The sequence below is a fragment of the Strix uralensis genome, chromosome Z (assembly GCF_047716275.1).
Source record: "Strix uralensis isolate ZFMK-TIS-50842 chromosome Z, bStrUra1, whole genome shotgun sequence".
In the NCBI taxonomy this organism is placed as follows: Eukaryota; Metazoa; Chordata; class Aves; order Strigiformes; family Strigidae; genus Strix; species Strix uralensis.
In genome coordinates, this window is record NC_134012.1 from 66,490,055 (window position 1) to 66,512,835 (window position 22,781).

At 43.9% G+C, this 22,781-nt stretch overlaps 2 protein-coding genes across 7 annotated transcripts in view; both read right to left on the bottom strand.

Moving 5' to 3' along the window:
• NRG1 (neuregulin 1) overlaps nt 1-22,781 on the bottom strand; it is a 305,625-nt gene that overhangs the window by 90,064 nt on the left and 192,780 nt on the right. For 4 of the 6 annotated variants that reach the window (XM_074856431.1, XM_074856432.1, XM_074856430.1 and 1 more), the window contains exons 1-2: nt 17,715-17,834; nt 16,603-17,284 (exon numbers count right to left, since the gene is read on the bottom strand). The exons of the other annotated variants lie outside the window; for them this stretch is intronic. In XM_074856431.1, the coding sequence (XP_074712532.1) occupies nt 16,603-17,221 (619 nt within the window). In that variant the 5' untranslated portion in view covers nt 17,222-17,284; nt 17,715-17,834. Of the gene's footprint in view, nt 1-16,602; nt 17,285-17,714; nt 17,835-22,781 lie in introns of those variants that run through there. 6 annotated transcript variants of the gene reach the window in all.
• Nucleotides 17,673-17,834, bottom strand: LOC141938010 (uncharacterized). Its single transcript, XM_074856437.1, has one exon. The coding sequence runs from the start codon at nt 17,832-17,834 to the stop codon at nt 17,673-17,675; it is 162 nt and encodes a 53-aa protein (XP_074712538.1).

A 22,781-nucleotide genomic window follows, 5' to 3' on the forward strand; every position in this document is an offset into this window, starting at 1 on the left:
TAGATGAGGGTAGTACAGAGACAATCACAAATATCAGTGACAGCAATAGGACGATAAACCTTATTTACTACAGATGTTTTTGGTCTGGGGTTGCCATATCTCTAAGGAAGGGTGAATGGACAGGGTCATACTATATAAGGCCACCACACACAATATCTGGAATCCATGTTTCTCAGTCGTCTTCCAGATATAAAGATTTAATACCTGTAAAAGTCTACACCTGCCCTAGAGATCATCCCAACAAAGTAGATGAAAACAGGTGCTTGAATATTCTAGAGTGTTTGGTAAAAGCTTAGCAGTCAGACCTAAAACTACAGCTTCATTAAACAGGCACTAACTTACATATGCACTCTACTGCAGAATTAGGTATGAAAACATAGGTATATTTCCTCCTTCCTGATTTTGACTCTTATGACAGATCAACCCACTGCCATACCCACCACCACCAATTCACACGAAATGTTAAAAATAGCCTACATGTGTTTCCTTTCTGCCCAATCTGAATGCAAAACAGATGTGTCATGTGGCAGAGCATCACTTTGGCTGTTGGTAGCTTACAAACTAAGTGGTTCTTTATTGTTTGGTGTCTAAGAGGTGTGCAGCATTTTGCTTCATGCCTTGTGGACCACAGCACTCCACAAAATATGTGTGGTAACAGAAGCTACTGAGAAGTCTCAGAGCTGCTGTTTCCCTGCCTTACAGTCAACTATTCCTCTTGCATTTACCTAAAAGTACTTGGGGTGCAGGTTGTGACCTGAGAAGGTGCAAAGACCAGGAAAACATGTAAAAAGTGTACAGAACTAGCACATCCTGATCCAGATAACTTAACTATGTTGGCATGGTCAGACTCTGAAGAAGGATTAGGACCTCCTCACAGACTGTGGTTGCAAGCAACAGTCAACCAAGTGTACATCCCTGTACTGGTACCCTAGCACCAGTCTTCACCCAAGTGGCAGCATGTCATTTTCTGTTCAAGCATCTCCAGGTTATCGTGTGAATCCACCATTCCCCCCTAGCAATGGGAAGAAAGTCTGGAAGATGGGTTAACAGCAAAGGGGTGTCACTAATGAGATGCTGTGCAACACACTGGGGCTGGGGATATGGGAACATGATGCAAAGCTCTGTGCAGCACTCCTTAGGGATAGGTCACAGATCAGCAGCACTCCCTCCCTCTTGCGGCACCCCTCCGAACCCTATGTTTCACTCCAGCTCTGTGCAAATCTCCGTTATGGCTGTGAGTGGCCCCATGTCAGCCACGGTGTTTATAAGTGGGAGGCTACACTGATTGTACAGGAATACGCAAAAATTGAACTCTAAGGCTGGGCTCTTGGAGACAAGACAGGTGGAAAAGACACTTGTCTGTTCATTTGCACATCCATCCTCCAAGCAGCAAGAACCACAGTCTCACCTGGGCGGTATGCTGGCTTCATAGGGCTGGTAAGGCCAGTTTTCTCTCTGCCCAGTGGACCACTGAAGAAGAGCATCACAGCAAGGACAAAGCAGAACTTGATCTCCCAGCTCTCAAGCCATGCCAAAATCCCTTAACCTCTCCATCATCACTGATGTTAGGCCAGTGGACCAGAGGACCTGGACTGCCAGGCAGCAGAAGGCTGCTGCCTTTTGGATATTGTGCATTGTCCCAAAAAATATATAGGATCCCTCCCTGTTACAGTGCACAAGGACCATGCAGAGGCTCTTGCCCCTGCAGTAGGCATCATGTGCTCTTCTCTGCTTCCAGTAATTTCCCTGCAGTTTCAAACTACACACTTTCCAGAACGCTTGTTTCATTTTAAAGTGGGATTTAAAGTGTCATCATGGTGTCCTGCCCTCACTGTGAAGTAGCAGAATAATTTGGCTATGGCTGAAAACATGTTTGAGACTTCTGTAAACAGCATCATAGCAGAGCTGAACTCAGATGTAAAAGGGATACAGCTCCCTGGAGTGTTCCAGCAACTGGTCGCATGCTGAGTTTAGTATAGGAGATATCATCACATGCAAACCTTCATCTGACCTCCCTTCTCAGATAGAAGTCTGGCAGTGACCCAATCCCATGCATTTGTGCTCTGTACCAAGCCATCTATCCATAACAAACCCTGTATTAACACTGGCATTTTCCTCTCTGAAGCAATGGCATTAACCTATTCAGGAGCTGATTTCATGCAGGACACTTGGAATAAAGCACATCTAATGTAATCAATCTTGCATTTCTAGCTGAGGAAGTGCTTAGGTTGCTTTTTGCTAACAGCAGCAGCTATACAGAACCGGTATGTACAGCATCCCTGCTGCAGAGAAAAGCAAACTGGCAGAAGAAGAAAGGATTGTTCCTGGCATCCTTTCCCCACCTACACAGCAGAAGGCAGAGCTGTTTCAAGCCAAGCAATTATCCTCAATTTATTACAGTAATGACAATAGTGAAGGGCAAAGCTAAAAAACCTTTCTGGACAGAGCTGACCAGCAAGGAGGGAGGTTTCTGCCAAAGAGATTGCACTCAGACCTACAAGTCCCCCATAGGTGTTTAGAGAGTGCTTACATCCCTTCTTCTCCTACCTAAAGGGTCTGCCTTTTTGCCCAGTGAGCTGGAGCCATCCCTCCACTGCATACCTGCTGGATGCCTGCACCCTCCCCAAGCAGCACTGTGGGGACTGCCCTCCCTCCTGGCCACAGGGCTGGCACCCTGGCACTGCCACAGTGATGGGACAACAGACCCTTCACAGCTTCCCTGCGTCCCCACTGCTGCGCTCCTCTGTCTGGCAGAGTGTGGGGTCCTTCCTCCCCCAGCCCAAGCATCAGAGCCATGCAGTGACGGCTGCCCAGGGAGAAATCCCCTGGCCACAGACACAGGAGGTGATGGTGCAAAGGTCATTCCTGCAACCTTGCTTTGTGCAAGTCAAGGCTGCTAAATTTAATGGGGCTCCGTGAGTGGCTGAGGAACTGAGGTCTGGACCCATGCTATACACTGGACAGTGAAAAAACAGCCATGATAGCAGGCAGTATTCAAAATGACCAGCTGATTTTGCATATTTATGCACAAAAAATGAAATTAGTAAAGATTTGGAAAGAAGCAATCAATTTCTATTAAAAGCAAACAAACAAAAAAGAAGAAAAAAAACAGAAACCAGAAGCAAACACAAATAAAAAAACAGGCCCTGCAACTGGTTGAGGTTCAACCAAAGGGTGAACAACAAGTCTTCAACATTCAGAGCTCGCAACTTGGGGAAATGTGATCCCCAGACTTTGGCTAAATTGTCAAATGTCAATGAAGTGCAACATTGTGATTTTTTTTTTTTTTTTTCTGAAGGAAGCCATTAGCTAACAGTCTATTACATTCAATGAAGCAATGACAGAAAAACAGCCTAACTTGAAATGTCAGGATCTGATTTGTTTACATTTATTTCATCCATTTTTAGCAATAAATGCCAGAAAGGAATGTCTTTTAACAGTAAAGACTTATTGTCTTCCTATGTATTATAACAACAATATATATAACAATATGATCACAATTTATAACAATATTTCTTATCACAAACTAAAAAAAAACCCCTCTGGAATTGAATGAATCTGGAATTATTTTTGCTTTGTTGTATCTTTATGCAACCATACTTACTACCCCTTATTTGTGACTTTTCTCTCCTTTCTTCCTGGATTTTCATTAGTATGTGCTACCCTTTAAAGAGAGGACAGCTGCCTCTGAGGCCGTGGGAGTTCATTTTCAGAGCTGCCACAAGTTTCTTCTGTGATACCAGGTAAATCACAGAGGCCTCTGTAAGAAGAGCTGTTGGCACCCTGAGACTGTGAATTCACCCAAGCAAGGCAAAACATTTGTAAACTGTCACCTATGATGTTATTATTGACTCACGCTCTGTAAAATGGGGCTGGTGAGTATATTTCCTTAGTTCTCTTTCAGGCTTGTAATGGATATGAGTGCAGGCTGCTGTCAAAATGTGTGTTGGAGGGTGTTAGTGAAGATCACTCTGTTATGCCATGCAAGCTGGGGTCCTAGCTGGCCCTGCAGCAATATTGCTGATGCCAGCAGCAATGTTGGAAACCTCCCAGCACCAGCCCTATGGCAATGCAGGCTGACAGTGTGAACAAAATCATCTGCAGTGACATCCTTCTCTACTTGCAGGTCTGGATATTCCCACACCCACCTTCCTGATGATTTCAAGAGAGAAAGTGAAGTGTCCCCCATGGCACAGTGTCCTCCCATCTTGAAAGCTGAACAACCTCCCCAGGATCTCAGTACTGTTCAGCACACAGCCCAAAGGGCTGGCATGCACCGCGGTGACATTTCAATCACAGTCACCATTTCCCCTTCAGACTGAAGCCCATTAGCTGCTAAACTGGCTACTTCCTGGCTCTCAGCTGACGGAAGCACTTTGTTGGGAGTATAATCAATCTTACTACAAAACTCTGGCTGGTACTCTTGCAGGTGATTAAACAGTCACATGGGAGAAAAATGACACAATTCAAGGGTTGCTCTTAACCGAGCTAGGACATGAAAAATGAAAAGTGTCACTATATTACTTAGACTCCCTTACATCATCACTCCCAAAAAGGAGACATGAAATGCAGCCCCTCTGTGATGGACTTATGCATAATTCAAAAGATGAGCTGCCTTCAGGAGCAGATCTCTGGGTCCAAGTCTGCTGAGAATGCCAAGCAGCATGAGCTTGAAGGCTTCTCAAGCAATGAAAAGGGCAGATCACTAACAGTGTGAGAAAATGAAGAACAGGAAAGACTGAGGTTGAGATCACACATGGGAAGTCACAAACTGACAACTTTAAAAGCTCTCTTAGCAAGTGAACATCCCCAGAAGCTCTCATAGTTTTACAGATATCTCTAGATTTGTGGTCCTTCTGCTACATAGTCTTCTTATGCTTTATGAATATTCACCATATGGGCTTCTCACAAGAGTGGAACATAATGCTCTTTAAATTAGCAGCATTTAAAGCAGAATTAGTGTTACATTTTAAATGGTCATTCCAAGATTTCAAATGATCATTCCGCTATTTCTTTACTTTTACATGAAAGCACAGAGAGGGCAGTTAACTTGCTAAGTAAAAATTCCAGCAGTTGAACAGGCTTATTCTTACCAAAACTGTGGTTAATTTCTAGCTTGAATGATCTATTTTCAGATCACTCTCAAATGATGAAGTGTTTCCTTGACAGATCTGAACATCCCAAGTTTTCTCTTATATGACCTGTCATTACACAAAAGTCATGGTCAAGTTATTTGTCTGATCTTTCTCTATGACTGACATTTTTAGGTCTTCCTCTGCAGGGTCAGTATTTACATGACTTGTCAGTGTTTGTCCTGGTTTTGGCTGGGACAGATTAAATTTTTTTCCTAGTAGCTGGTACAGTGCTCTATTTTGGATTTAGTATGAGAATAATGTTGATAAAACACTGACATTTTAGCTGTTACCAAGTAGTGTTTATCCTAACTCAAGGAGTTTTCAGTTTCCCATGCTCTGCCAGTGAGGAGATAAACAAGAACCTGTGAGGGAGCATGTCCAGGACAGCTGATCTGAACTAGCCAAAGCGATATTCCACACCATAGGACATCATGCTCAGTATGTAAACTGGGGGGAGTTGGCTGGGGGGTGGCTCACTGCTCAGGCATTGGTCAGCAGGTAGTGAGTGGTTGCATTGTGCATCACTTGTTTTTCTTGGGTTTTACTTCTCTTTCTTTTTGTTTTCTTCCTTTTCATTACAATTATTATCATTAATTTATTTTACATTATTTCAATTATTAAACTATTCTTATCTCAACCCTCGAGCTTTAATTTTTTTTTATTCTCCTCCCCATCCCACTGTGGGAAGGAGAGGTGAGCAAGCAGCTGCATGGTGCTTAGTTGCCAGCTAGGGTTAAACAACAATGATGTTTCTGCTAAGTTATAATTTTGGATTAATTATCAGGAGTATTTTGTCATTGTGCCATCACCATTTGTAAAACAGAGTAATGTATGAAAATTAATGTATGAATGAAATGTAAGTTAACATCAGACAGTAGCACTGGTATACCCATTTGTTAAAATCAATGTGTATTAGTATTCTGAAAGTATCAGTAACAGCCCTGAGAAGACATTACAGATAATCTACAAACACAAAAGCAGAGCATAACCACATATTACTCTGCAACTTGGGGAACCTGCTAGATATCTGTTAGGGGCAAGTCAATTCAGGCACCAAATTCTTCCTTGAATGCTAGCATACTGACATGCCATGTTCACTGAATCTTGGTCCTGTTCAGGCAGCATCACAGTATTTTTCTGTTTTCTTTGTTTTCAGCACCCTTCCCTGTCAGCCTCTGCCCTGCTAAGTGGCTTGGGGGAACTGATATTTCCTCTGATTCACAGCTAGTAAGTCGGCTTCCTGGGCTTGTAGCAGTTATCTGAATACACTTACAGAGTATGTCTTTTTAATCCTTCCACCAAATCTGGAGAATGAAAAACTGCATACTAAACAATCGATTAGCAACAATTAATAAAATTACGGGTTGCTTGAAAAGCTACTTATCTGAGAGATCTCCATTAATATCTACAGCATGGTTGGAGCTAGCAAGCAATGGAGAGGTTGCAAGCCATGTTCTTGAATCTTCACAGTGTATTTGTTTGCTTTACTGGCCAGATACCACTTTATAAAGCAAAAGGAGAATTTTGAGGTATTTTTCTAACTGACTTTGAAGAAAAGACTCTGTGTGCTAATGCATTTATTGACTTTTTGGTCCTGAAACACAGTTCTTTTTTGCTTACAAACAGAATACATACACAGCCGTACATTCGGTAAATTACATAGCTGAAGGAGTTTGCAAAAATTGTTGCTGATAACCTTCAAAATCTATTAATGCTATCACTAAATCAACGTCTCCAAAAAGTAGGGTGGGCTGACTAACCTTCATGAGGCAACGGCTGGAGTGCACTGAGGGCTTTTGAACAAAGAGATGGAGGGGAATTCAATGACAGAGAGACACTTTGCATGCAGCATTTGCTGCATGGGCAGAGCAGATTCGCTCCAGCCCTCAGGGAGGCTGAGGAAAGTAGGGTGCGAAGGGCACTTCCTTGGATCTCAGCATCAGTGAGGAGCCTGTACTCAGCGTGGCCAGATGGCAAAAGGATCTGCCTTGCAGAGGTGCCCTTAGAAATGCAGCATGGCCAAAGAATGGATGATTGCATACATACTCCAGTGCCTCAGCAGGGGGAAAAGCTGCTTTCCGGTATCCTGCAAGTCCCAGGTAGATTGCAGGTATCTGTGGCATTGGGGAACAGATTCTTCCTGCTTTCTTCCAGTCAAGAAAGGATCAGATCTCCCCTGCTCTCCTTGCTTGGCAGATAACCATGTCTTCCCAGTTTCTTGGCACTTTCCTGGCTACTGAATGATATTCCTCTGTTGCAAGTACTAGCTCAAGCCTCTCTAAGTCCCTGCATCAACTCAGCAGGAAGCCTTTTTTCATCCCTCTTATCCTGTGCTCTTTAATTCCTAAAACCCTGACAACACACTCATTAGTTTGTTCCCTGACCAGCTCCGACTAGATACAGAAATGATCATTCTTCCATTCCCCTACAGCTGTCTCTCTCACCCTGATACACTTCATTTCCCTTGCTAAGTTAGTATTACCTTCATACTGCTGTCCTGCTGAGCACACCCACAGCCCATGAAAAGCTATCTTGAAAATATAAAAATGTCCTGAAAATCCCAGCTATCTTGAAATTGTTAGCCATTGTGACTTTCTTAATATGATCATGCTCCTTAATTCCCATGTACTGTGATGACAAAAGATGCTTGGGCCTCATGCAACCATAACAGGCTGAGTCCACGCAGTAGACCCACTCACTGTAGGACAAAACTGCAAAAGAATCCATCACATAAGCAAAGTGTCTTTAAGCTGGGTAGACAGGAAAAACCACCAAAATACTTCCCTCCCACAGATGCATGCTCTGGCGCTGTTTCTGCTTTTAGAAGGAAGAACCAAATGTTGGAGAAGCTGAGACAACAAACTGAATGAAGGGCAAACTGATGCAATAGTCCTTGGGCCAACAGTGGGAGAAGCATCAGCAGGGCACAGAGGGAGAAATCTTTGAAAGCATGAGGAGAAGTCAAGCAAATAGGGGAGTCTGCACAGTTAAAACCATTGAGCCAACCTCCTGTTCACCCAAGAAGCCCTGCTGAGGCCATCCTTCAGAGCAGGACAGAACCAGCTGGCGAACGAGAGAGCTGAAACTCCTCCTGAAATGCACACAGCATTGCTGAGGCTGGGTTATATTTGTCTTTTCTTCCCTTGACTGGCTCTGAGGACTGCTGTTCTGCCCCAGTAAGAAGCAGCATGTGACCCTGGGGGTCAAGAAGCAGGACAGTGAGGGCCCTTGCATATGTGAGACATAGGTCTTCTGCTCTGACTGGACATTATTACTGATTTACCACTTAAAATATTAAACAGATACTGATGCTACTGCATGCAACTTGAGTGCTTCTGAACAGTGACCAAGACACTGAACAAATTTTATTGTCCTTCATTGGGATTTTGGACTAGCCCATGTGTAAGTATCATATCAAAATTATAGTTCTATTTATCTGAAAACTAGGAAAGCATGAGGGGGGATGAAATAATTCAAGGACTGAAAATGATTCCCTCCATGGGGAGAATTATGGAGCTCAGCCTGCCTGTCCAGTCAAAAAGGCTTATCCAGAGCTGAGATGATTACAGTGTATATGTATTTTTGTGAGGGGAAAATACATGGCACAGAAGAACTTTTTAATCTAGGAGAGAAAGGTGTAAATGAACAAATGGCCAGAATACAAACATATTTTCAAAGTCAAAGTAGGCAGTTCCACTCAAAAGAGAAGCTAGAATAAGGAAAAAGGTAGACACTGTCTCACTCTCAGTCTTCACACCACAACTGGTGGGGGTCTGGAAGAAACACGAGTCCTGAAGATAGTCTATGTCATTGAGGTCATGGAGCATCCCAGTGCTCTGCTAGGTCTCACAGGGCTACAGACCTGAGAACCTTTATGCCAGTGAAAATTTGGACCATTTAATTTAAGTTGAAAAAAATTAATTATCCAGATTAATTTAGTATAGTGAAAAGCATAAGTTTCTCCTCTCAAGATCCGGTTCAAGAAGCTTTACGCTGGCTTCCAGTTATCACCTTAGAAGATTCAAGTCATGTTTTATGAGCTTGAAGTTTTTTCTTCTTTTGCATAAGAGAAAGGCTTTTGAACAAGCTTGATACTCTTCTTTTCTCCTTTGATCTTGTCTAATCACATGAATTAATTGACTGTTAAAATTTGTAAAATTCAAATCTCTTTCAGGAATTCCATAGAAATACTGAACTATGTCATGAATCATGCTTAAGATCATAGCTTCATATATTCCCCCCAGTGCCATGTGACTACCAAGTCAGTATTGATTTCCTTTCATCTCAAAAACTGAAGCAATATTCATTGCCAAAATAAAAAGCTGTCTGAGTTATGAGAATGCACTGCCAGCAAGTTCCAGGATGAAGCATAGATACGAAAAAGTGGGGGAGGGGGTAGTGAAAGCATATGTGAAAAAAGCTGAATATGCTCTGTGAGAAAATATATACAAAAATAAGGTTTTCATAATAAGACAATACAGGAGCAAGCCACAAGATCACCAATCTTGTCCAGTGCTGGATGGACTTGGCCTCTGGTTTAGCTCAGAGCAGGCCTGAGTGGGGCCAGCCATGTCCCACTGAATTTGTTCCTGCCCATTTTAACCCAGCTAAAACCTTTCCTCTTGCCTCAGTGACTGACTCTACTAGGGATGGGGGAGGGGAATGAGAGACAGGATGAGACAGGACAGGGTGTAAATAAGCAGACATTACATTGCCCCAAAATAATGCGTAGGTATTTCTCCCTTGCTGCTTTCAAGAGCTCTCTAATTGCCAAACACCAGTCATGCTCAGGCTCTCGAGTTTAATGTGTACCTCCTATTGAGTCTGGTACTTCATATTACATTTTAATGTGAAAGATCAAGATGTGATACACAGTGCTCACTCTCCAGGAAACTGGGCTCCCTGCAGTATAAGTAGTAAAGGTAGCCAGTGTGCCTACTGTAAAGCAATCCACAAAAAGGCAGCACCTGCTCCTCTCTGTGGTCTGCATGGGGAAGAAGAGGGCAGGAGATACTCTAAAATCACCTACTGGTATCCAAAATTACACACCGTGACTCAGTCCTTCCTTGATTTCATGTGGCCTGAACATGACCTGAAGCACAAAGACTCCTCCTGCTTAACTTAATACCTTGTAACAAAAAAGACATCTTTGGGGCCAAACAGCTCTGAATTCCTCAGAGAAAATTCTCTCTCACTGCCCCATCCTAGGTGAAACAGGCTTTTTTCTTTGAGAAGTCTTTCATCACCTGCTGTGGCATCTTCTAGGGCTGTCTGCCCCTTCCTGGAAGAGAGACAGAGCAGTCTCTGCCCAGGTACTGTCTGCAGTAGATTGGCATCACATGTGTTCTCCCTGAACCAGCTGCCTCATTGCATTGCTATTGATTCCGAGTTGGATTTCTGCAGAAAATCTATTGCATTTCCATTAGCAAGACTGCAAATGATGAAAATGCTCATTTATATCTTGCCAGCTCTGCATCACAATTAACCCACTACGTAGCCTCCAGCAAGCCAAATTCTGCCTTCTCATCTGATACAGAGAATGCTCCCCAAGATTTCACTGCACCCAAAAGTTAGGCACTGCAAATCTGACGTGGGCTGCTGTGTGTGTTTATTTGCAGTGCATGAATAGCAAATAAAACATTTCACCTAAAAGCGCAATACTGAAGGAGGATAATTTCAGTCCCCTGCAGTGGAAATCCAAACCCTGGATTTTGTTATGACATCAATTATTAATCAGTTTTGCTTAGAAACTATGTTGTAGTACAGTCCCAGATGTCATTTTTAATAAAGAAACAATGGCCATATACTATTGTATTTTCTATACTCACATATGCCTATGTATATAAATGAGGAGGGAGACCATGCAGAAGTTCCATGTAGTCTGAATACATGCCTTATTTTCAGGGAAGCTTACAAAGCAAAATGAAGCTTTTAAAAATAAATACAAGTGCAGACTACAATTTTGCACTGAGAAATTCAGACTGTTATTAAGAGAAAGTACTTCAGGAAATACTGCTTTTTCTCCATCATGTTCTGCGCGTGATGCATGGTGCCCAAAAGAAAAACCACACCCATGAGGTAGTTTTGAAAGACATTAATTTGGGGTGCTTGTCCAAGAGAAAGAATCGCAGGACTGTATCAGCTCAGTCCTCTGAATGTTAAATGGAAGAACTGTTTCTAAGCAAGCAATGAATGTTAAAAAGGGAGATGGTAGAGATATAAAAAGCAACAAAACAATAAATTTGTCTGAACAAACTCTGCGTTTGTTGAGGGCATTTTAAACGCAGTGTGATTAACTAGGTTAGGGAGAGGAAGTCTGGACCTGAACTACCTAAAAATTGTTGTGTCTTTATGCATCTCGCCCCATCACTCCCAATCTCACATTACTCTTGAGTGTTCCTGCCTCAAGTAGATATATCTGTAAGCCACCATGACCTTTACAGCAGAGAAAGTTTCAGGGAAATACAGACTGCTGGCTCAGTACAGTGGCACTTGCTTTATTGCTGCTTGTTAATGGAGGCCCAGTTGTGTCTCCACATCAGCATCTCTTTATTACACTCTTGAATTAGGCTCAGACCTTCTCTGGTATCTTAACTGGGATTAATTACAACTTCCCTGTGAGAAGACATTTTTAATTCACAGGACATGTCAAAGAAAAGTCATGGTTTTCAAAATGAGTCTTTCATATTGTGTAGCAGACATTTAACTTGCAAACTGAATTGCAATATGAGTCTCCCAATACACTCACTGGAGAGTTACTCCTGCTACAGTCAGGCTAGGAATTGCCTGGGAGAGGTCTCTTCCTTCATGCTGAATAGGAAGCTGAAGGCCACCTAGCTTCCTAATGTAGGCACTTAAGTCAGGTGTCTGAAGCTAATCAACATCAATACTATATCAGAAATAGAGCAGTATCTGCTTTAAGGAACTCTCTTCCTGCATCATCAAGCTTCGGGGAAAAGCAATCTCCCTTGTGGTGCTACCCTGAATAGTAACAGTGAGCATAGAAAAGGCTGGTTTATAGCCTGTGCTGTATCATCTGCTCTCCCCTCCTGCAAGTACAGTCCCCTGCAGTTCTCTGAGACATCCTTGACCTTGACACTTTCAGAGGCTGTCAGGCATGGACTCAATCCTATGGTGCTTGTGATGGGGATTTGAACTACAGAGCATGGGGCAGAACTAGACTGTTTCAAGAAACAGAACAAACACCGTGTGAAGGTGCTATGAACAAATCCTCACTGTTCATAAATCGAAGCCTTCAGCTGGGCTGCAGCACCTATAAGGCTCCCTCGAGCCTCCCACAAAAGTAAAATACAGACCTTCACAAATCACTGTGTGTAGGAGAAAGAACATCAAATGCAGAGCTGAGAAAGAACAAGTGGAGGTGAAAGAGGCAGAGAGAAGTTGCAAATAATATTTACAGTATGATGCCAAAACAAGGGACAGGCTAGTTTTCTTTCCCTTTTTCCCATTCCTAGCTCTAAAAAGACACAAGAAATTCAGCATTGTGCCTGGATAACTTTGGAGGGGAGCTAAGACTGTTTCCTAGGTAAACATCCACTTCAGTCCTCAGAGGCACTCTTTTAACACTTTTTCCACCAAGGATGAGAAAGTGGCAGCCTTTGCTGACACTGGCCTAGCACACCTGAAGTGGCAGCAGAAATCAGAAACATGAGAAGGGAGCAGTCGCAGACAGGAGTGGTTGACAGCAGCGCACAGCCCTTTCTCCATTTTGCCATGCTTTCCAGGGGAGGGCCAGTACTGATGAGGTAGGAGGGAGCCCTGCCTGCCCCAGAGGGGCATGCACAGGTCTGATGCTGCACCCATCCACCCACCTCTGCATGTTATGGCCAGCACAGCTCAGTGGGCACAGAGTTAGGGAGATGAAGATGTGCCTGTTGGTCATCTGCTGGCCACCACTTTGGTGTGAGGTGTGCAGCTGGCCCATCAGAGCAGGGCACCTGAGGTGGCCAGGGAAGCCAAAAGTGGAAAGGACGCAAGGGCAGATGTGCCGCCAGGCAGGTGCATCCTCTCTGCTGGGCCTTTTGCTCTGCTCACAGGGAAACACACTCCAGCAAAGTCCTCATGCCATGGTCTATCTCCTACCCTGACTCTTGTGTGCCCCATGGGACCTCACCAGGTCAGGAGAGTAGTGATCCCAAAGCCAAGGGCTTGGGCACCTCTGCTTCAGGGTAAAGCCAAAATGCAGGAGTGATGCACTCCTTAGGCAGAACTGTCATCCTAGAAAGGCAGCCCCACATGGACCTTAGCAGGTCATTTTGGGGGAAATCTGTTTAAATGGAAAAAGAAAAAAGAGGAAAGACCAGAAAGAGGGGAGTGGTTGATTGCAGATGTATAGATGCAATTATTACAGAAACACAGTTTTGACAGTACTACCGGGCTGCATCTATTACCAGCCTGGGTAAAGGGTGGAAATGTATTTAAAGGTGATGGTGTAGGAAGAAGTAATATTTAGCTCCTGAACTGTGTTAGCACTCTTACATTCTACATGTCTTCTCAGAGAGAGGGAGATTGTAGGTTAGTGCATACTATTATACCCCACTTGTGTAATTACCGTAAGATTGACATGCTCCCTAAATATGAGAATGCTTTAAAACATCTACCTTTTCTTTCTGTTTCACCAAAGGAGAAATGATATTAAAATATAAAATGTAAACCAAATGCAAAGGAAGATATTATTTCTGTATTCATAAAGGGCAAAGTATAGTAATAGGAGTGAGACCAGTCTTGAATCTAATGCACCAGACACAATTACTAGGATTGTCTCTCTTCTGCTTTCTCTCCCAGGCTCCAGGAAAAAGAAGAATCAATTAGCTTTCTACAGAATATGACCTTGAAAGATACAGCTTTAAGGGGAATATGCTGAGTAAGACAGAAAAGAGAGGAGAAGAAGAGAAAAGGACTTGGAAACTCATGGAAGGGCTTGGTTCAGAAACAATACATCAGCCACAGAATATGGCCTTTTTTTAATTTCTGCACTGGAAAAAAAATCAGCACAACAGGGGCTTTCTGGAAACAAGTTACCTCACTCTAGCCAAAATGGAAAAAAGGACACTGAGAGTCAAAAGAAGGGACAATCCAAGTTGCAGATGCTACTTTCCAAGCCATCTGAGAATTTTATAGCCATCAAAGGCATTCATAAAAAAAAGTTATCACTGATGCAATCTGTCAACCTCTCCAACAAATCTTGCTCTACATAAAACACATCGAAGTGTTTGAAATGCGCTGTTTCAAAAACCCCAAGATAGTGCTTTTAGGGCTGTCCAAAAAGTTCTTTTCATGCCTTTTTGAATTCTTAGGCAGATCTTCTGCAATGTACTTTTCCAGCTATATTTTCTTATTTTACTTTGCAGGGAATTGCAGCCCCTTGCCATAGTCAGAATTACATGCTACAATTAGAATAAATACTGTCTACACAGTCTTCTCCCTTGGAGCAACCCAGTCTTGACCTACTGCCAGTTCTCCCTCTCCTTTCAGTCTGTGTGTAAGTCTATGATGCCTTAAAACATGTTTATCTTAAGAAAATTCAGGCAACAGTAAAAAAATGAACTCAACCCAATCACCTAATTTCTGGACAACTGTTTATTTCCCAGATGCAAGCACATCTGAATGCAGACAATGGCTTTTTGCCAGTGACTGCTTCAAACAATCTCTTCCCCTGCCTCCCACCACTTCATTTACTTCAGAGATCAAGTTAGCATGTTACTGATAAAAGCTTGCCTCACATGTGGAAATTCAAGAGGATGAGGGTTGTCCTGGCACAACCAGCTTTTGGTTGCTTCTCCCTCTCACATGAAAGAGGCCATTTTGACTGGATGGTTGTCCCTGGTCATTTTATGAAGCAAAAAGTGCAGTCATATCTCTAATGTCACTTACAATATTTGCACTACAAAGACAGATTTTCTGCATCAGCGATTAAAAAAAATAATCACTTAGTATAGTTCTATATAACTGCAAAGGTGATTAAGTGTCCCAGTAATTCAGGTAATGTCTTACCCGCCACAGGCCAAGCCCCCTGTCACTTAACTGCACAGCAATATTTCCCTATAAGACTGTTTCCATCAGACAAATTACTTTTAATACAAAGGATAGTTGTCACCCATTATCTATACAAAAGGCAGCAGGGCTTCTACAGGAATAAATAAAATTTTCTTTCAGTGATTCTGGAATTGCTATTCAGCCAGGAGCTGAAAGGACCTCCACTGACATCACTGTAGTTATGCTCATTTTCACTGGCAAGGTGATTGACCCAAAATGTTATATCTAATCCAGTTGCCACATATCTATACTGAGTCCAGTTCTGGTGGAGCTAAACTTAGTAGCAAACTTTTGCTGACTTCAGGGCTCCAGGGTGAGGTCCAGTACATACCACCTACAAGGCAGCTATCCTGTGGCATTTCAGGAAGGCACGAGGGAGAGATGGGGTCCTGTAAGACAATTTGCAAGGGACACAGTTGCTCATTCTGATCACTGCAGCTTTTCAAAGGAAACCTCAGCCCTGTGCTCTTGGCACAATGGCACGCTGCCTTCTCTTTTAACTGGAGTTGCACAATTTTACACAGCTCAGTAATTGATGGCTTGATCTGCTCTGGATTTGATGGGTTAATATGACGAATATCAAAGAAATTGCATTTCAGCAATGTGGTATTTTGACGTTTTATGATTGCTACTGAGAAAGTAATCCAGGTACCCTGGATATTTTTTGTTTTAAGGATTAGCAAAGACTAATTTGGAAATGGACCCCTCCTGCATTGGCAAGAATGCTTTCCTGAAATGCCCCACAAAAGTCAATGAGGCAATGTCTGAGAAACAGGTTCAACAAGAATCAGCTCCTAGAGGAGGGGAAAGATGCAGAGAAATGTGTGCTTTGCTCTTAAGAGAAAGGGAAAGATCATAAACTAACTGCTAAATTAATAATTCCCATTCTCTAAATGCTTCAAATATGCTGTTGCTCTTTCCCACTGTTCTCCCTGAGTGTTTCAGGAGATTGACAGGGATATTTGCCAGCAACAGACTTCAAGAAGGAGGTAGCAGAAGTGCTCTGCAGGCAAGGCAAAGAAAATGAACACACATGGAAGATCCAGCACAGGACACAAATAAAATTTATAAGAAAAATATGCTGATAGACCATGTGGAATAGCTATCAGATAAGCCCCTGAAGTAAATCACATACTTCCCTGCAAGTGGATGCAGAGAAAAGGGTCGTACTGGTGCTTTACTGAAGTCCCATATGAAGCCTTCTTCATTGCCATGTACACGTCAGAACTAAGTTCAGAGGCCCCTAGGAGCTCTCCTCGGCAGGTAACCCATGCTATACCCAACTTAGCACATTTAAGCTTTGTATGCCTATCACACATCCTCCTCGAGGACAACTGCAGAACAGATAAGTGCCTTTTTTTTTTTTTTTTTGTGGAAGGAAAAAACAAAGAAACACATAGCTTCTACTTACAAAATTTTGGAGCAGTTTGGAGATTCGTTTCTGTTGCTTGCACCTGAGATGCTGTGGTAGGCTCCAGGGCAGGTGGTGACAGTGAAGGTGTGGCAGAGGACAACAACCCAACATCTAGGATGCGGTTATACAGAGAAGGCTGGAGGAACGGTTTGGAGGGCACAAGTGAGCTGTCGCTTTGCACTGTCACTTCAGCCTTGCTAGGTACAAGGAAGGGTGAGGCATACACCTCCGAAGGCACCCAGGCAGACAGAGCTGTAGGATCCACAGCGCTCTTTGGGTCTTGTCCTATCCTCCCAGGGTCGAGGTGGGTAGGAGAGTCATACTCAAAAATCTTGTCCACAAAGACCCACTTTAGGCCAGCAATGCAGAGGCAAAGGCTGAGCAGGCAAGCCAGGATAGGGGCAATGCAGATCTTTTCAGAGTTGAGGCAGCCCTTCAGTCGCTCTGCCTCCAGGCACACACAGCAGGTTGCGGCAAGGCCTGCTATCCCTTGGACCCTCCTGTCCTCTCTTTGGATCCCTGGCATGTTCTCCTCAGCCGGGAGCCCGTTGAGGGATGCGTCAGGGCTCAGCTGAGCTGAGGGGCTGGGGAAAGTTTCAGCAGCTACTTCAGACATGTTTAAGCATCAGCTCTCAAACAGCTCACCTCCAAAAGGCCTTAACTCTATCACAATCCATTACTGTGAGACACAGACAAAAAGAGATGGTAGTAATAGTCACAGTGCTCTCCAGAAATCACAGAATGGGAGTCAGAAAAATGTCCAAGCTCAGTAACATCATTCAAATTGGGAGAGGAGTAATGCACAGGAAAAATGAGAGTCCCCCTGTCCCCCTCTGCCCCTGAGCCCTCTGTCGTGCTCTCTGCCTCTCTGAGGCAAGAGTAGCTTCACAATCACTGAGCTCCTCTTTGCTGGCCACTTTTATAATTCCTTAAACGCCTCTCAAGCGATTCCAGCTCTTCGCGGGAGGGAAGAAACATCACCCCAAAAGCAAGCACAACAAAACAAAACAGGGGGAACAAGGATGATGAGAGAATAAAAACCACGAACACAGAATAAATTGACCAGATTAAGTTAACCAATAGCCCAGAGCGAAAGGCAAGATTCTCACCTTGAGCATCTGAGGCTGGTATCTGCTTAGACGAGGAAAACAATTGTCATGCAGTAGAAGGAGCAAAAGCAAAATCTGTAACAACAGCGGCAGCAGCAGAAGTGACAGTAGCAGCAGCATCCTGTCGTGTTACAGCGGCGGCTGAAAGAGGCTGAATCATTACAGAGCAGCAGGTGCTCCCTGTCTGAGCATCACTGCAAACAATATCATTACACAGAGGTTTGAAAGGAAGAGCGATGCCAAGACGATGGTAACTCCCTTTCTCTTCCCTCCCTCTTTGTCCTTCTTGAGCGCTCATTCACTTTCCTCCTTCCCCCCCCCCCCCCCCCCAACCCACCCCCCCCCCCCGCCAGCCCCGCTCCCCCTGCCCCCTCGCAGCCTGTTTCCCTGATGTACAGGCTCACTCCTTCCTCTTCTACCCCACCCCCCGCCCTCTGCAGGGCTGCTCTGAGGGAAATCAGTACACCCAGCAACGCAGGACTGTCAGTGACTTCCTATTTTATCCAATTAGGAGGAATAAAGCCCATCAAATCAAAAGGAGGGAGCGGGCAGGAGTTGCGCTCCCGCCTGCTCCCTCTCTCCAGCTGGAGCGCGGCCAGAGGCGGCGGCCATAGATGACACGGTCCTTCGGCGAGGACCGGGTGTCGGTGGGCGCTCTTTGGGCTGGACTGGGCTCGCTAAGTCTGATACCCGATCTCTCCCAGGGGGCAGACCACTTTCCAGCAGCAGTTCTTCCCTGCCTGACACCTAGAGACAGCTTTTCTTTCCAAGCCCCTGAATAAGTTTTGTTCACTAGGAATAGTGCTGGGATGCACCTTAGGTCAAGCAGAGGGCAAAAAACACTCTACAAAAACATTCCCACCTCTGACAAATTTGCATTTAAGTTATTACAAAGAGGTTCGTGTATTTTTTTTTTATATTCCATTTTTCAACCTCCTTTCCAAAACCCTCCAAAACCAAAAAAGCAAAGACTTCACACTAAAGCCAGCTCCTGAACACACTTTTCAAGAGCTCACATGCTGCTAGCATATATCCTCACTCCCCTTGAACTAAGAGAAAAGAAAAAATTAAAAAATAATAAAAAAATATTATTAACAAGGCTTCCACTTTGTTCTTAAATTTGCCTGTCATTCCTCACCTCTACCAATACCTAGCACTAGCTCCCATTTCCACCAGTGCAGTATAATACAGGGGTAAATCAACAATCCAGTTAACATAAGGAAAGTAAGATTAGACTCAGCTCTATTCCCAGTCTCTTTTGTCTCCCACAGAAAAGTACACCTGTGTGACACTGCAGACATGTGTATAAAAGGAGGATGGATTTTAACACAATCTCCAGTTCCTTTGACTTTATGAAAACATTTGCATTGAAGATTTGGAAGCATGAATCCTCCTTGCTCATTAGCATAAATAACTGCAGGATGCATAAGGAAACAAAGACTCAAGTGCTACAAATTGTCTTCATTTTGCTGATACCTTAGTCAAGCATCCAAAAGGCAATTTCCTTTGTAGTTACATATTTTTGGTAGCAAAAACAAAGCTGTCTGTCTCTCTGCCTCCAAGTCCCCCCTCCCACCTTCCACGGGAACATTAGTAACATTCACATAAAAAAAGGTTTATCAAAATCTCAATGAATCCCATAGTGTTTTCACAGACTCTCCTATCAAGGACTAATTGATAGATGTCTGATCACAAAGCTTCCTGTGAAGCTGTAGTAGTCAACTGAAGTAAGCATGATTCTACTACATACAAGTGCCTGGAGAATTTACCTTAAAGAACAGACAGTGATAACACTCTCTGGAAGAATGTAGAAAGATAAATATCATACAATCTAGTCTACATTACCACTGAAGTGTCTGGTCCTCAGGTTAATGATGTGATCAGTAACCTCAGATAGAACGAACAGCTTGCATTGCATATTTACGTACATGGCTCCCCTTATTACAAAGCACATGTGCTCCTTAGCTGTTAATATTCTGCATGAGTGCAGTCTCTTTCAAGTATCTCAAAACCTATTTCAAACAGCAGTAACAACACAGCCACTGTAGAAAGGGTAACATCACAGCAGCATTGCCATGACAGTTGTGGGTACAAGTAAGCAAGGTTTCTAGGGAAAGGATGTATCTTTTAATAGATTAACTGATAAATCTGGAAAAACCAGACATACTTTTGCACACACAAGTTGCTCCTCAGGTATGAAGCAGAAGCATCACTCTTAAAAGCACAGTGGAAGTTGAGAACCAGCTGGGAATATTCTCTTCATTGCACAGATGAGATATTACAGCACCTGAGTGCTTAGCACTGATTTTTAAATGTCTTGCCTTCTTTATCCATGTCCAATATTTCAACCTTCCTATTTCCAGTAAGACAATTTTCCCTGATGATGCTGCTCTGAGCTTGTGTTTAATCCACTGCCTTGTCCACATCTTCCCTGTCCTGGCCTTTCAGGCAAACTAGCAACCTTCTTCTGCAATCTTCACTACTCTCCAGTCTATTCACACTTAGCTGCCCTCCTTTAAAGGATGTTTCTGCTTTGCTTATATCTTTCTGGTGCTGACGTGAACAGAAATGCATGTGGAGATCTTGCACCTTTCTTACCAGGGTTGCCATGAGGTTAAAGTAATCATGCACAATGTTACAAAGCTGGACAGAGAGACAGATCAGTCATTACCCGTTCAGACCATGGGCTACCACCTCTGTGTGCACTGCGTCCTGTGAAACCTCAGAGCCTCTTGTCTCAGGAGCCTGCTGGGGACACTTTCAGGGACTCCCCTGCATATGGGTGCATTGACCCCCTCCTCACCCTGCCGGAGGGGCTCGCAGGGACCGGGAAAGGGCTCTCCCAGGGGGAAATTGCCTGCCCCTCTGAGCCCTCCTGCCTAAACAGAGCCAGGATAGCTTCTGCTACCTCCCTTGCTTTTTCACGCTCTCCTCCACTGGCTAGGGCCCAGCCTGCCTGCACCACCTCCTCCCGGCAGGCAGCCCCCTCCAGCCCCTCCCATCGCCTCCGCGGCCGCAGCATCTTCGTAGGGCCTGGCTCCCTTCCAGGCTGCAGTACCCTGCTCTGCTGCAGGTCCCTTCCCCCCGCGGCACTTCCAGACCTGGCGCGCAGGCTGCCTGCCTCAGCATTGTGCAGACATCTCTGCTCAGACCTCCTCCTCACGTCCCTCTCCCTAGGGAAGCCTGCAGAGCTGCTTCACCCTCCCAGCCCTGCTGGAGCTGCAGGGTGCTGCGGCTTGCAGTGAGAAAAGCAGGGTGGCACCCCGCCTTTGGAGGTGCCTGCCGACTCCCGTTATTCCCCGGCCAACCAGTGAAAAAAGCAATGCTGAATCATCGGCTGCTTTCCTGGCCCCACTCCACAGGTGGCCAAAGCCAGGGCCAGGACACAGCCTGCTCGGGATGCTGCAACCCGATACCGAATGAGGCTGGCTCTCTTTTGGACAACAATGCAACCCCACTCTCTTTATAGCATCTGGGTTGGTAAGGGAGCACGGTTCTCTTTCATCTCATGGATGTGGTAAAGGCTGATTGTCCCTCACTGTATCTCTGAAGATATGATTGTAAAATGAAGGTACAGTTCACTGGTTTTGGGAGTCCTTTCTGCTCCCTTTCCCCCCCAAAGCAACGCAGAAATACTTTCCAGCAGCTGCAGTTTTGAGCCTTCTATGGCTCATGCTGTGAGCCATGTTGTGCTTAAACATGCTGTGCTTAAACATGAGTTCTGGCCCAGGCTGGAGGAGATGAATACCTTGGAAAAGAGTCAGCAGAAAGGTAGGCCCTGGAAGAAAACAATAGGTAGCGTGACCTTGGAGGTAACAAAGTTTTACTAGGGTAGCCCTAGTGTGTGATATAGAAGGATAAGGAAGGAAATTACTTGCCTGTTTGCAATTATGTTAGGTCCTTGTGCAAAGATTTATTTATGATTATTATGTGGCTTGGGTCTCTTTGGTTTAGAGGAAAAAGTAGTATGATTCTACACTAATGAAGATAATCTGTGTCTGAGATTTGGACTCTTGCCATATGTAAGTGACAGGTTGAAACTCAGAGGTTTACAAAACTGTAATTTTATTTTGTGGAGTGTTTTTGCAAAGAATCAAGTATTACTTTGCTAAATTCCACTCCCAAAAGACTCAAGGAGAGACAGAAAGCCAAAGTCAGCATTAATCTCCATCCTGTGATGAGGATAAACAAGCTGTATCTGTTTCTCCAGTTTTACAGGTCCTAAAAGGAAGTTGATTTCATATTACCAAACTGCAGAGGACCTTTCCCTCTGGCCAGCCATGTGTATGTGAAGGAAGCTTAAATAGATACGTGATCATAACTGACAACATCCTGCAAATTAGAGCAGCAAGTACCATTTTACTCAGCTGACACTTCAGACATACCATAATTAGACCCAACCTGCTGATGGTTTTGGAAATTAGGATTGGCGAGTCATTCTCATGGAAGCCACTGGATTTCAAATATCCATCTGCTTTAAATAAAGTCCCAGTAGTCCACAAAAAGATTCTCTAAGAACTATCTACCTTCTTGCAGCTACTGGAACATTAGGAAAGTAAAGTAAGTCTTCACAAGTGGTTATTCATGGCTCTGCTGGATCACAAGTTAAGAAAGGATGATCAGAGGATGACACATCTGTGTAGCGCAAGTGATTTCCTCCCAGACCACTGCTTTTCTTTAAGAACATGCTAATTCTTCAGAAAGGAGCAAGCAGCAATACGTGGTATCAACTGCTCCATCATGTATTTGATTGCACTCCCTTTTTTTCCATACATTGAGAAATTAAAAGCATTGTAACCAAGAAGCTAAAAAGAAAAAAGTGCATGTTCATTAACAAAAGATTGATGAAGAAGATAAAATGATCTCTTGTTATTGATTGCAGGCACTTTCTTCAAATTAAATAAGTGCACTATTTAAAGATGGGGGTGTGACCCAAAGCAAGTGAGCCCAATAAGCAGTATCTCCGCCAGCAGTCATGGTGTGGGAAGAGGGTCTATCACACATTGTGCAAACAATTAATTTATTCCCCATTTCAGTACTTCACCAACCTCCCTCCTTAATCCATCT